At 37.3% G+C, this 13,130-nt stretch overlaps 1 protein-coding gene across 9 annotated transcripts in view; it reads left to right on the top strand.

Annotated features, from left to right (window-relative positions):
* The window catches only part of USP45 (ubiquitin specific peptidase 45), a 49,700-nt gene that overhangs the window by 11,811 nt on the left and 24,759 nt on the right, over positions 1-13,130 (top strand). For 8 of the 9 annotated variants that reach the window (XR_010358541.1, XR_010358540.1, XR_010358539.1 and 5 more), the window contains 5 exons: positions 429-598; positions 2,115-2,218; positions 2,609-2,709; positions 11,116-11,261; positions 12,486-12,581. Coding sequence is in view for 5 of the 9 variants with exons in the window: in XM_064412777.1 (XP_064268847.1) it covers positions 429-598; positions 2,115-2,218; positions 2,609-2,709; positions 11,116-11,261; positions 12,486-12,581 (617 nt within the window). In the remaining 4 variants the exon portion in view is untranslated. Of the gene's footprint in view, positions 1-428; positions 599-2,114; positions 2,219-2,608; positions 2,710-11,115; positions 11,262-12,485; positions 12,582-13,130 lie in introns of those variants that run through there. The other variant, XM_064412779.1, reaches the window with a different exon arrangement.

Raw genomic sequence — 13,130 nt, 5'->3', positions numbered from 1 at the left:
CATTCAGAATAAGCAGTTGTAGTAGGGATGCATGGGTGTTTGAAGATTTTTCTTTATGGGTTGAAAAGAGGTCAATGGCCTGTGTTGTTGTATGCAAAAATAGATTTATCTATTTATTTTCAAAAAATGGGGAAATTAGTTTTGTACAAAAGCAATCCTTGTACTTTTGTATGAACTAGTTTATCTGGTTTTAAGAGGTGGCATTTATTGACTTGAAGAGAATTTCCATTATGGAAAGACTAAAAGAGATTCCTTCATAAAATTCAGTATGTGGGGAGCAGCTGGCTGATCTTTCCTACTTTAATTCTTTGCTGTTCTTTTTCCTGGTGCTGAATTAATTGAAGATTGTGGTCTTTCAGTGTACATGTGCTGTCTTTCTTAGCTGTTATTTTGGATGGATAAAAGCGAGTGTGTGTTGTTCTCTGTAGGGCTGACCTGCCAGCACGTGGGCCAGGCAGTGGACGTGCATCATGTGAAGAGAGCGGTGGCGCAGAGCGTGTGGTCAGTGTGTGCGGAATGCCTGAGGGAGAGGCGGCTCAGCGATGCTGAGCACGGCGCGCCTTCAGACATCTGGCTGTGTCTCAAATGTGGCTTTCAGGTAAGCACGTGTGCTCAGTTTGCAGAGGTGGAGTTCCTGAAGGATGTGTTTTGGATCCTTGTCTGTTTGGCACCTCATTGCCTCCAGAGGAACAGTGTGACGCAAGTGCTTAGTGTGAGAGTCCCTGCCTCAGCTTCCTCGGGAAGTGGGGTGTGACCTTATGTTCCTGTTCATTTTTGGCAGTGTTTAGGGTTAGCTTTATGTGTCACAGTGTGGTGTGGCATCATGATTAGTGATGGTCCTGCCTTTCTCTGTTCTTATCTGCATCTTCTTGCCACTTACAGAGAATTGGCTCTGGGAACTGTGTGGCTGCCTCCGTTCAGCTGGCTCCTCTGGCAGAAGTTCCCATAAATGAATGAAAAATAGGAATGAATGAAAAACCAAACATATATATTGCTGAATGAACTTGTGCTGTGGACACCCAATTGCTAGATTTGATTGAAGCCAAGGAGAAAGGGAGTGAGAATGCTGCTCCTGTGGCAACTAGCCATTAGAATGGATCAGTTATAATGTCAAATCATGGAGTTCAAAATGGCAGGTCCTGACCCCAAGGGCTTTCACAGATTTTTGCCCTGGGAGTGAAGTAAAGAAAAAATTTTACAGCACAATTCAGTTTATGGGCAGTATCAGGCTTGGTTCAGCCAATAGTTGGCTGAACCAACTATGAACAAAGCATGTCATGATTTTCCTGGAATTTCAGTAGGTTTGACTATAGAAAACTACTTTCAGTGGGTTTTACTATAGAGGCCAGCTCCTACCAGTATAATATGAACAGATTTGATTTTGCAAAGAAACATGCTGTTCACAGGGTTCAGAATATAGTTAACTAGATCTGAGGAGGACTCATCTTGTTTGAAAAATTTCTGTTAAGGAGGGCTTCTGAAAGGAGTTAATTTTGTGTGCTTCATGTTCATGCTGTTAACAGCTTCTAAAACTTAGGCTTATTCAGAGACCATTCTGAATCTAAGTCCCACTTTGTTCATACTTGAACCATTGCAAATGTTTTCTCTTGAAATTGCTATACATAAATAGTGTGTTCTGAGCAGCTTTGTAATACAAAGCACTTCATGTACTTTTTTCATTTGCTGTATGGAATGCATTTGACATTCTTGAGCAGTGAGGGTTAACCTATGCTGTTAATATCTTCCTTGATATTCTGTGGACCAAATACGCTACATAGTTGTCTCATTCACAATTACTAGAGCATTCTTTCTTTTGTGAATGGTATAGTTTTTTGTGTGCTGATATTTATTAAATACTTATCCAAAAGCTAGGAATTATTTCTATTCAGTTAGAGCAAACTTAATAATTCTATGTATTTCCAGTGAATTTTCCAAGTAGAAAAGATGAGAATGTTAAATCCTCTCAATCCTTACGAATGCTAAATAAGTAGGGCAGAATAGCTCCTTGTCTAGTTTTGAAAAGTGGAGTTTTTGTAGTGTATTTACTAATAATATAGTCTTTTCATTCTTCCCTTTCATTCCCCCTCTTACTGGGTTGATGTGTCCATTTTTAGGGATGTAGTAAGAATTCAGAAGGCCAGCATTCTCTGAAACACTTCCAAACTGCACGCACAGAACCTCATTGCATCGTTATCAACCTCAGCACATGGATCATATGGTAAGAGTCAGTCTGCAGGTGTTTGTGTGTGCCTGTACCTAAGGACTTCACATAACTGAAAGCAGTGTCTTCTCATGATAAAGAATGATTCTGACAGATAAAATTAATGCTTTCTGTAGAGGAAAGGTTATTTAATGCTTTCTGGAGGCAATATGTGTTTGTCCTTTTTGTTCTCTGAAATTATTTAAATCTGTAAGGACTGCAGTGAATTGGGACTGATATAGAAGAGCATATATGAGATGAGGGAATTCAATTCTCTTCAATTTTTTTAGTGGGAAAAATTGAAACTGAGAGCTTAAGTAATTTGTGTAAGGTAGTTTTGGAGGTTTGCTAGAGCTGAAATGTGCATGCAGATAGCCCTGATTCAAATTTGTTTCTTCTTTTGTTTAGGTGTTATGAATGTGATGAAGAGCTGTCAACGCATTGCAACAAAAAGGTTCTGGCTCAGATAGTTGACTTCCTTCAAAAACATGGTGCCAGGGCTGAACCAAGTAAGTTTGCACAGTTAGTTTTATCTGGAGTTAATAACAAGCATTTCAGATTTTGAGTCGTGTTAAAAATAGAATTGCAAAATTATGTACAATGTGAGTATAATTGCAAAGCTACTTGGGGAAGTAATGCCTATCAAAACATGGTGTCACTTTTCTACAGTATGATTACATTTTAAAAATATTTTGGACACTATAGGATGGTTTTTCTGAATTTTGTCTTTAACAAAGAAAATTTACCATAGAAGAATTGTTATCTTACATAAAATAAGACCATATGAATTAATAAATTGATCATAAATTAACACATAAAAATATATAAAAAGTATACATTTTATATTCCCTATAAATGAATTTAATTTTCTTGGTATGGATCTATAACAGCTTAAAATTTTCTGATTTAAGCTTGTTCTCCACAGTTAGCTAGATTTGTTTAAGTGGATTTTCTTGTACTCTGTTGGTTGGTGTAGTGTCCATTTTTACTGTTTGGTTTTAATTGATAGAATGGTCATTCCTACTAAAATAAGATAATATTAAATTATTGTCTTATATTATGAGCATTCTACACCTTCTCAATATATGTGATAGTGGATAGAGCTTTGTATGTGTGGCCCTCATCTGTCTACTCTTGATAATGTTGATTTTATTAATTTCTGCTGTAACAGACTTGTCAGCATTTCTGGCTTGTGACTTAGAGAGTGCACTGAATTCCACATTTGCTTCTGAAAACCCACCTTAAGTAAATTTCTAAAACAATTGGTTGCATCCTTTAACAGAGATAATCAATCAGTTAGAAGTGTGAAAGGAGAACGGTTGCCTTACAGAATTACACTAAATATTCTACTAGCTGAATGTGCATAAATCCTACTGGTTTTAAGAGACGTTACATATTTTTTGAGGGAAAAAATGAAGGGCTGCTTATAAATGCGATATTTTGATCTAGTTACAGGTTGTATATTAAATTATTCAATTTTAATAAATTGATATATTGCTACCTTTTGCATCTTTTTTTCTTGGAGCAGTGAATATATATTGAATATACAATGTGGTTTCACTTCTATTCACAGCTTAGTTTCCAATTTATGTGTAATAAATGAGTGTTGCAACTTTCTTGCAGATGAAAATGCTATGGTGTTTTTTTTTCAGTTAATGTAATGAAAGCAATTCTATTCCATTATTGTGCTGCTGGATAAGGCTTTCTGAGTGATACAGCTCTGTGCCTCTGGTTTAGACTCTTAATTTGTGAAACTTTGAAACATCTAAAGCTTTCAGATTAAGAAGTTTAGAAGTTTTCTGTGAATGTCTTAAATTAAGCAACTAAAATTCCAAACTAACTCAGGAAAAGTAAGCATATTTATAGCAGAGCAGGGTGGCATATGTTTCTGCTGTATATGCATTTGTGTTTAATTTTGGTACTCTGTTTCAAAAATGCTTACATTTCATGTAAATGTTTGCTGATATAACTGGAAACTTTGCTGTAACTGGAACCAAAATAGTATTTTTTTTTGTTTAGGGCTTAGACCTTGCAGTGTGCATGTCTTGGCAGCAAGAGGTCTGAGAGTGCCGGGGCTGCTCCTGCAGGGCAGCTGTGTCTCCTGCTCCATTCTGGGAAAGGGTTGAGGCTCCAGTGCAGGCTTGGATTAATGCATTAAGCGTGTGTGTGTACTTCCAGTGATGTTTTAAAGGTGAAAGTCTGTGACCTTCTCCACTCTCTCTGCTGAGCAGTTTAGATTGCATTCTGGAAAGCTCTGGGAATGTTGGCCTAAAGACGATTTGTCGGGTTTTCCTGAGTGGCAAGGAAAAGACAGAAAAGGTCTTTGCCCAGGACTGTTGCTTTAGGCCAGGCTCCTTGTTGGAAGAGGCTGGAAAACAGCCGTGTATTTATAAATGACTGGTGTGCATGACAGGGAACTCCCAACCAGAATTAGCACTCTTTGATAAATGACAGACTTGGTACTTCCTCTACAGAAATCTATCTAAGATTTTTTTTCTTTAAATTAGACTACCTTTAGGTAGTCTGAAAAAATAAAATCTGAAATTGAAATGCAGTTCATGCTGTTGTCCAGAACACAAAAGGACATGATATATTACTGTGAAAATTTACTGTGCTTTTGTTTTGCTTTAATTTTTTTTAGTGTAACATTTTATTTCATGTTCCATTGATATTTTCAGTGTAGATATCATTCTTTAAATTATTAGTTGTTGTAGAGTTTTAAAATTTATTTTGTGTATTCACTCCTTAAAAACATAAGCTAATTTAAAAAAAATGAAAAATAACTTGTAAAAAACAAGTAGTGCAAAACTGACAATTAATTCATATTTTTTGCTTAAAAATCAATTTTGTGCTTTTTTTTTCCGCATTGCATTTCCATTTCTTTCTAAAAAAGCAATCAAAGTGAAGACAGTTCTCATGGCAGAATGTGGCACTGTAACAAGAATTCATCTTACGTCTGGATTTCTTTCTGTTGTAACAACTGGTTGGCATGGTGCATCATTAAAATTCAAATTGCATTGTGTAGAAATTTCTGTAGAAATGCATTATGAACGTGGATTAAGTAGCAAATGAGGGCTGCTAGGATTTTTTTTCAGTTCTCAAAAGTACAGGATTCATTTAAAGATAAAATGATCGGTTGAAACATGTGAGAGGGTTATATAGATTTCCTAATTAATGCATCTTGGAAAATAAACAAAAGCAAAATGCTTGTCATTTGGTACTAATGTGGTGGAATAGTGTGGCAGCAGGATCCCTGCTTTTCACTCGGCCTCTCATAAAGATTCAACTTCACTTCAGCTGTAAAAATGTGCAAATTACATTACTACTACATGACTGACTTTTGTAATTACATTAAGCGATTGAGATAAATCCCAGTGCTGGGTTCCCAAAAGAATGCTTGCAGCTGTGTGATTTTCACATCTGATCCTATGGTTTGTTGTACCCAGCAATGCCTGCTCTTTTCTTTTTTTTTTGCCCCTTTTTTTTAAGAGGAGTCTGTTTGGTTAAGAGGTCATGTTGGGCACAAGCTGGAAGAAAAAAGCAAGATTGCTTTCTAGGGTGTACCACCCAGAAATTTGTTTTGTGGAGAAGGTTAGCAGGCCGTGATGATTGCCACAGAAAGGCAGGTGCAGTATTGTCCGTGTGGCACACTTGTGAGCTTCACATGGACATAATGCACATGTAGTACACAGGAACCATGCTGAGACTTTGCAATCTGTGTGTCTGCTCATTTACTGGAGAAAACAAATTGTTTTGCAGTCTTAAAAGTGAATCTTATGCGTATTTTCCTTTACAAAAGCCAAATTATATGTTGGTGGAAACATAAGATCGCATACTTTTTATAGAGCAGTTAATTGAATAGGTTTGTGTGGCAATAGAATGGGAAGGAAGAAGATATATTCTCGAATGTTGTAGTTAAATTTATTGTTGGGAGGGACAAGCAGAGGAAAGAGGTTTTGCTAATAAATTCAGCTGCCTGGATTTGCCTGTAAGTTAGAAACTTGATTTTTGTTTTGATGGCTGTAATTAATGTATAAAAATAGGTATAATTTTACAGTACATGTGAGAGTTGTAGATTTGTGTGGAAAAACAGGTAGTGTGATGAATAACTTGGCAGATTTGCATTCTGCTGCAGATATTAGCAGTTGACAAAGGATCATATTGAAAAAAGTGGCGTTCTTTCTTAAGTGACTTTTACATGTAGTTTGTAGTCATAGAAGACCATTCTATCTACTTAAAATTAACTAGCAAAATAAAGCAGATTATAACGATTCTCTGGATCTGAAAATATACTTTGGCAAAAGACATTTTAGTTATTGGTCAGAATTTTTCTTTCAAATTTGCTTACTTGCTAGCAAGTTCCTTGCAAAGGAATGAAAACTGCATCATTGGCAAAAACATTTTTTTAACTACAGATTCCCACCTTTCCTGTCCGTGTACTTATTTACTTGTGAGGTATAACACAAGTCATCTCAGCGCAGAGGATCAAAAGCAGTCCTTGAATAGGTTGCTCTTCCACACTATGCAGATGTCTTTTCTAGTTTATAACATTGTGGCAAGACTCAGAGAAATAAAATTACAGTTTATAATCTTTGATTTGTAGGGTTGTAACACTACTAGCGAAATTCCGCTTTTAAAATGTAAACTTAATGACCATTTCAGAAGAAAACCAGGCTGTTTTTCTAAAGGTTGGATTCTAATTGTTGTACAGTGTTGAAAAAAAAAATTAAAATTTTAGATAAAAAAGAAGTGCCAGACAATTTAGTAGCATTTCATAATACAGCATATGTGAACTTGGTAAAAGACAGTCTGTTCACCTTGCTTTTACTGTGAAGACCTTCAGCTGAAGTACCAGAGTTACATTCAATAGAAAACGCTTGACCTTGGAATAAAAGTGTGTATTCCTAGAACCCTTATTTTAATTAAAAAAAAAAAAGTTGCATTGAAAAATGAGCAATAGTGCTTACTCCTCTGGCTGAAAAAAAACTTGATGTCATTTATCTTCTTGCTTTCATACCATCTGCAACCCCAGACACAGCTCAGTTTCAGCAAAGGCGGTACGGAAGTCCACGTGTGCTGCAAATGTTTGAAATGCTGGCAAAACAAATTGATAGGGAACCCACAAAAACTTCCCCTTTGCAAGCGGATGTGTCAGCACCGTGTGGTTTTGTACACCTGGTGCAGAAAGTGGCTCTGCTTTGTGGAATGAATTGTTGTCCATGCTAGTGTTTGCCTTAGGAATCTCAGTCACTGCCCATGAGGCTGGTGCTGAGCAGCTGTGGCACAGAGCAGTGTTCCTGCCTCTGGGGAGCTTATGGGATTGGACCACAGGTGAGTTGAGGAGCCACAAGAAAAGCTGAAGAAAAGAGCAGCAAGAAAAGGATGCTTTGCAGACAAGAGCAGAGGAGCAGCTTCTGCTGCCCTTCTTCCCAGAGCTCTGATGGGAAGAGGGCTTTCTAGCATGGGGGAGAGCAGAGTGGTGTTAGGAAGCTTTGCTGAGTCTGAGGCTGTGTCTATGTACAGAAGCAGGTGGCTGAAGGTTGGAGGTGGATATCGTAGTGGGACCAGAGGGGGGCACTGACCTGGAGCCTATGGAGAGGTGGTCAGTAGGGTGTGATGATCTGGATGGAGAGCTGGGCAATGGGTTTTGGCAGAGTGCTCAAGTAGAGTGTCTGTGCAGCCAAATACACTTTGTCAAAGGAAGAGAAAGTTCTGGTGATCAAGGCACAGCTTAGGGGAGAGTTTTCCTTGTATGGCTGCCTCAGAAAGATCACCTCTGCAGCAAAACAGCAGGAAGAGTCTGACAGAGAGGCATGGTCTGAATGTGAGTCCCAAGCACAGTAGCTTAATGGTCACCATGTCAGTTCTCTAAAATATGAGTTAACTAGTGACAGAAATCTGTCTGAATTTAATGACTTCTGTGCTTTTCACCCATCCTGCTCTCATTAATATGAACAAGGTCCTTTATAACAAGTATCACTGTATATGGACAAATGACTTGGACTACTTCTTTTATTCTGTTAGGCCAGGAGCTGAAGGTCCTTGTGGGCAGCTGCAGATGACAGCTGTTTTGATGGAATCCTTCAGCTGGGATCCTTGTGTATATCTGCTTAAAAGTCACTTTTCATATCCAAAAGCACTCCCGTTAAATTACAGAATTGCAAGATTGAGTCAGCAAGGGTCCATGAAACAGTTGTTCAGTGCAAATTCACTTTAAAAAATTACATATTAGCTTTTTGATTAATAGCATGCTTGTAGCCTTGGGTTAATCTTGCAGGAGGACCCTCCAGCCCCAGTCTGTAGAAGTATTAACTATCACAGTCATTACCAGCATGTTCTATTAAGACTGACCAACTCTTCACATGTCAAGTAAACATTCAGCTTCAGGCCTGTCTGTCATTTATCTCTGAGTCGGGGACATTGAGCAGAGCTAAATTAAAAACTGCTGTCCCTCCTCTGTTTCTGTATGTGTACTTAAAATATCTGTGTGTTGTAAGCAAGGCAGGACGTTTCTGGCAGGACTTTCTCACAGATACAAAAAACATAGTAAAATGTCATGTAGATTGTGTTTTTAAAATTATTAAGAAATCAAAAGGCAGTAATTAAAACCTTCTGAATGAAAGGAGATTTCTAACTTTGATACCAACATCCAGGCATTTTTCCAATTTGCTGCTACTTCTCCTTATCCCTTTACGTATATCCTTATCCCTATATATATCCTCCTAATTATCCAGCTTTGTGGCAATCGGATGTCTGGTTCTCATTTCTTGGGTTTTTAATTGCATATTCATCTAGCTCTTATCACAAAGCTGGATGCTTTGGCTTTGTTTTCCCTCCCTTAAATAATTTGTATGTAAGGTTCAGCAAATGGAACCTTGCTACTTGTGTGAAGCTGCCATTTAACCATGAAGTGAAATGCTTTTATCGAGTTTGCCCTGCAGATATGGTCCGCTGTGGCAGTGCTGTCCATATTTGGTGGCTGTGCAAGGAGAGCCAGGTGGTGCTGCAAAGCATAGCACAGTGAAGCGTGGACAGATCTAGGTTTGACATTTGTCATCCTGTACTGCTAAAGGGAAGAGAAAAATCTGCTTTTCCATATGCTTATGCTTTAATTTTTGCCTGCAGTTTTGTCCAGATGGCCCTGTGAACATTGTTTACTTTAAGATGCTGTCCCAGATGTTTTTGAATGCCGATGGATAAATGCAACAACTGTGGTATACTAATACACAAATTATTTCCACAATTTTGGCTCTTTTTTCCATCTTTTTTTTTTCTCTTTTTAACCATCTCTTTTCCCCAGCACTGCTTTGGATGGCCCACTTCTCTGAGGGGAAAACATCTCCAGTTACAATATTAGACTTCTGAGAGAGGGCGGTGCCTTTGAGTTGTAGATAACTTGGAGCTCCCGTTCCCATGCTGTGGTTGTTCTGAAGCTCTGAGGGTGGATGAGCTGCAGACACTGTAGCATTGCCCTTCTAAGCATGCCAGTTAAAAGGTGTTGCTTCATGTAGCCCATAAAACAGTGACTGTTCAAGGGTGTGAGCAACTCGCTTGTTGTTTATTATAGTCAAAATCACTTTGTCTGCTTTTTCAAGGAGAATTCCGTCTTTTACTTTGCCCTTGTACTGTCTTAATTTTCCACCTGAGTGGAGAGTAATTTAAAGCTGTGTAAGCACTGTTAACAAGAACATTTAAAAAATATTCTTAAACAGCAAAGCACCTCTAACTCTGTTTTGAAAAACTCTGATACAATTTGGAAGAATAGTTGTGCCTCAATGGCACTGTAGGGTGCAGGCAGACTGCGTCAGAAGCTTGTTGCCAGATACAGTAGATATTTTAATGACTTCTTTTTATTTAATTATATTATTTTTTTCATTTTCTAAGCAAGAAGGTATTTAGGAGTGTACGTAAAAGAACCTTTTGGCATGAGAATTTCATTAACGTAAATAGGTCTGTTAGTTGTTTCTCAAGAACACTTTAATGAGACTTCAATGTGAAACTCATTAGAACAAATACATGAATTCATATGTCAAGACAGAGATTGTAGCATCACAGTTCTTGGCATCTATTAAGTCCATAACTCGTTTACATTGACGTGCATTGTTAATCAATATTTAAGACACTGCAGATGTCAGTAATGTTCACATTTAGTCCTGCAACCATGACAGTATGAAAGTTGCTAGTAGAATTCAAGGCTAAATATTGTTATCTCAAGTCTTTCCATTACCTCTAGGCTACAAGTTAATGACTGTCTAACTTTGCTGCCCCTCATCTATTTAAATAATAAGGGAAACAAGGAATTATGTGGATGTTATAGCATCGTTTTATCAATTTTTTTTTTACTTGAAATTAAAACACTAGCATTGTATGTATGTGGATTGCATTAGTAATTCCTCAGGCTGTGACAAAGGGAGGTGACTTGAGGAGCAAATGTAGGGATAATGAGTCCACTTGGACTGTTGACAAGGCAGTTGGAATGGAACACTGTAGTTGATAAAGACTTGCAGCGTTCAGTGGTAACTTTGGGCTGCCTCCTTTCAAATGCACCAAAAAACAGCCTTTGGGTGGTGTTTCTGATGTGTATAATGAACATATATCTCAGCTGCCTATTGTTAGTAAATAACTCATTTTACTTTATTTATTGCTTGTCTCATTGTGAAAGTTACAGTCTTATAGGTCAGTATGATTATTATGGAAGGTTTTGTTGGATATATGTAGCTGCTGAGGGCGTTTTTTTACCCCCCAGGGGTTTATCTAGTTTTTTGGGTTTTTGATGTTTTTAAGACTGTGTACAGCAGCTTAGAGTATTATCAAGGTATCTTCCACGTATGTTAAAATTAATAAACATAATAGGAGGACTTAATTGATTATACTATGCAGTTATGTGGTCATATTAATCTATAATTTAATTATAGGTTCATCAAAAATCATACGTCTTCGTGAAGAAAACAGTGAAGCTGGTGAAATACTGAAAGGAAAAAGCTCTGGTAATGGTGCATCAGTTCCAGTTAAAGGAATAAATAATTTAGGAAATACCTGCTTTTTTAATGCTGTCATGCAGGTAAGATGGAAAGATCATGCCACTTTCTCTTAACAGATTTCAGAAATACTAAATCTATATAAGCTCTGGGCTTCTGAAAAGGTTTTGAGTATTACAAGTCTTCATTCAGCTTTCTGAAAGTCCTTTTCAAATTCTTTCTACTCTTTGCTATCCAAGGAGTGTTTCCTGTTATAATAAAAAAAGAATTCCTGGATCACTGGTGTTTTGCACAGTAACGAAACAAGTGAAAATGCCAAGTGTTTTACACAGTGCATATGTGTGTGGGTTGTACTGTAGCATGTGGTTTTATTTGGAGTTCAACATTATTAGTCATGACTAATGCAGAGTATCTACCATACTGGTGATGTGAATAGTGGCACTGTGTGCATAATGTAAATGTCTGCACTATTCGTTGGGATGATTTTAAACCCCTACAATGGATGCAGTTATAAAATTACTGTTATCAGTTATGGTTTTTTTCTGATTATGATAGGAGGAATGAGCTATACTAATACACATCTGTTGATGCTTAGTGTACAAACAATCCAAAATCCTCAAAAAAACCAGTAGCCCTTGTGTGTTTTATATTGCCCCATCCTGTTGCTTGTCAGCTGAGCAGAAATACTCTGTGTCTGCAGACAGGAGTGAACAAGTGAAAGAAAACTGCTACAAAGGTGTTCTGCACTGGCACACTCCCCTTGTATTTATGATGTTGATTGCAAAACCCATCAAGCAGATGTTATCTGCAAATTATCTGTCCATACTTAGGGCATCGTAGAAACCTAAGTGATCTGCTGTCAGAGTTGACCAAAAATAAAGAAACAAAGCTGAGATATGTTGAGTTGGTTTCTCTCCTAAATTCAGAAGGATAATACTTTTCATTGTGCCAAAGCCTTTGTGCTTCATGGGGCATGATGAGAGGGATTGTAGAGTTTAAAAGAGGGAAATGGTTTCTGATAATAATGTCTTCATCATAAAAAAAAAAATCAATCTCGTTCAACATAAATAAAGTTATTGCTAGTGAATTATTTTGAAATTACAGAAAAAGAAATAAATACAATTTTAGAAACAGTCAATTCAGTGATTTTTTTAGTGCTCTTTCTAATGGTCAGATCTAAACCTCAGTTATACATTATGAAGTGTATCTGGTTTGGTCTGCCGCTGAATCTAGAATATATAACTAAATAAACTCTGTAATTTAACATTCAGCATGTTTCTCATGGTGTTTTTTTTTTTTTCTTTAAGAACTTAGCACAGACTCACGTACTAAATGAACTGATGTATGAGATAAAGGAGAAAGGAACAAAGTTAAAAATCTGTCACACTTCAGATTCTCAATTGGTAAGTGTGCCCCGAGAAATACAAATTTGGGAAAATGTGGGAAGAAGCTGGAGGATGGGAGATCACGTCTTCATTAAAGGCACACTGTTACTCTCCCATTTCTTTCACATTTTAATTGTTCAATGGGTTTACATTACCTGTGAACTGATTTCTTTTACAGAAATCATTACTCAGCCCTGGAGAAGGAGGAAGAATTGCTTGCTTTCACATTTTTTGATGTTGAAATCTCAAATAATGCTTTACCTTAAGAAAGAGCATCTGGCATATTTTTACTTGCCATTTAATTTCTCTGGTATGAATGTATGATACAGGAAATAGTCTGAATAGTTCTGCTCTAGAAAGTATCTGTGAAATATTTTATTCCAGTCCATCGCTACCCTTCATTGATAAGGTCTGTAAAGTTTATTACATGCTTCACAGGCCAGGGGATTAAAATGAGAGAAGCAAAATTTCAGTGAGGCACAAATTTGTCCTCAAGCTCATTGCAGGCATATGGGAAAGTGTCTCCTGTGGCTATTATCCAAATAATATTCTGCTGTTCTGGTCATG

The sequence above is a fragment of the Passer domesticus genome, chromosome 3 (genome assembly GCF_036417665.1).
Source record: "Passer domesticus isolate bPasDom1 chromosome 3, bPasDom1.hap1, whole genome shotgun sequence".
NCBI classification, from domain to species: domain Eukaryota; kingdom Metazoa; phylum Chordata; class Aves; order Passeriformes; family Passeridae; genus Passer; species Passer domesticus.
This window is presented reverse-complemented; position numbering and strand designations above follow the sequence as displayed.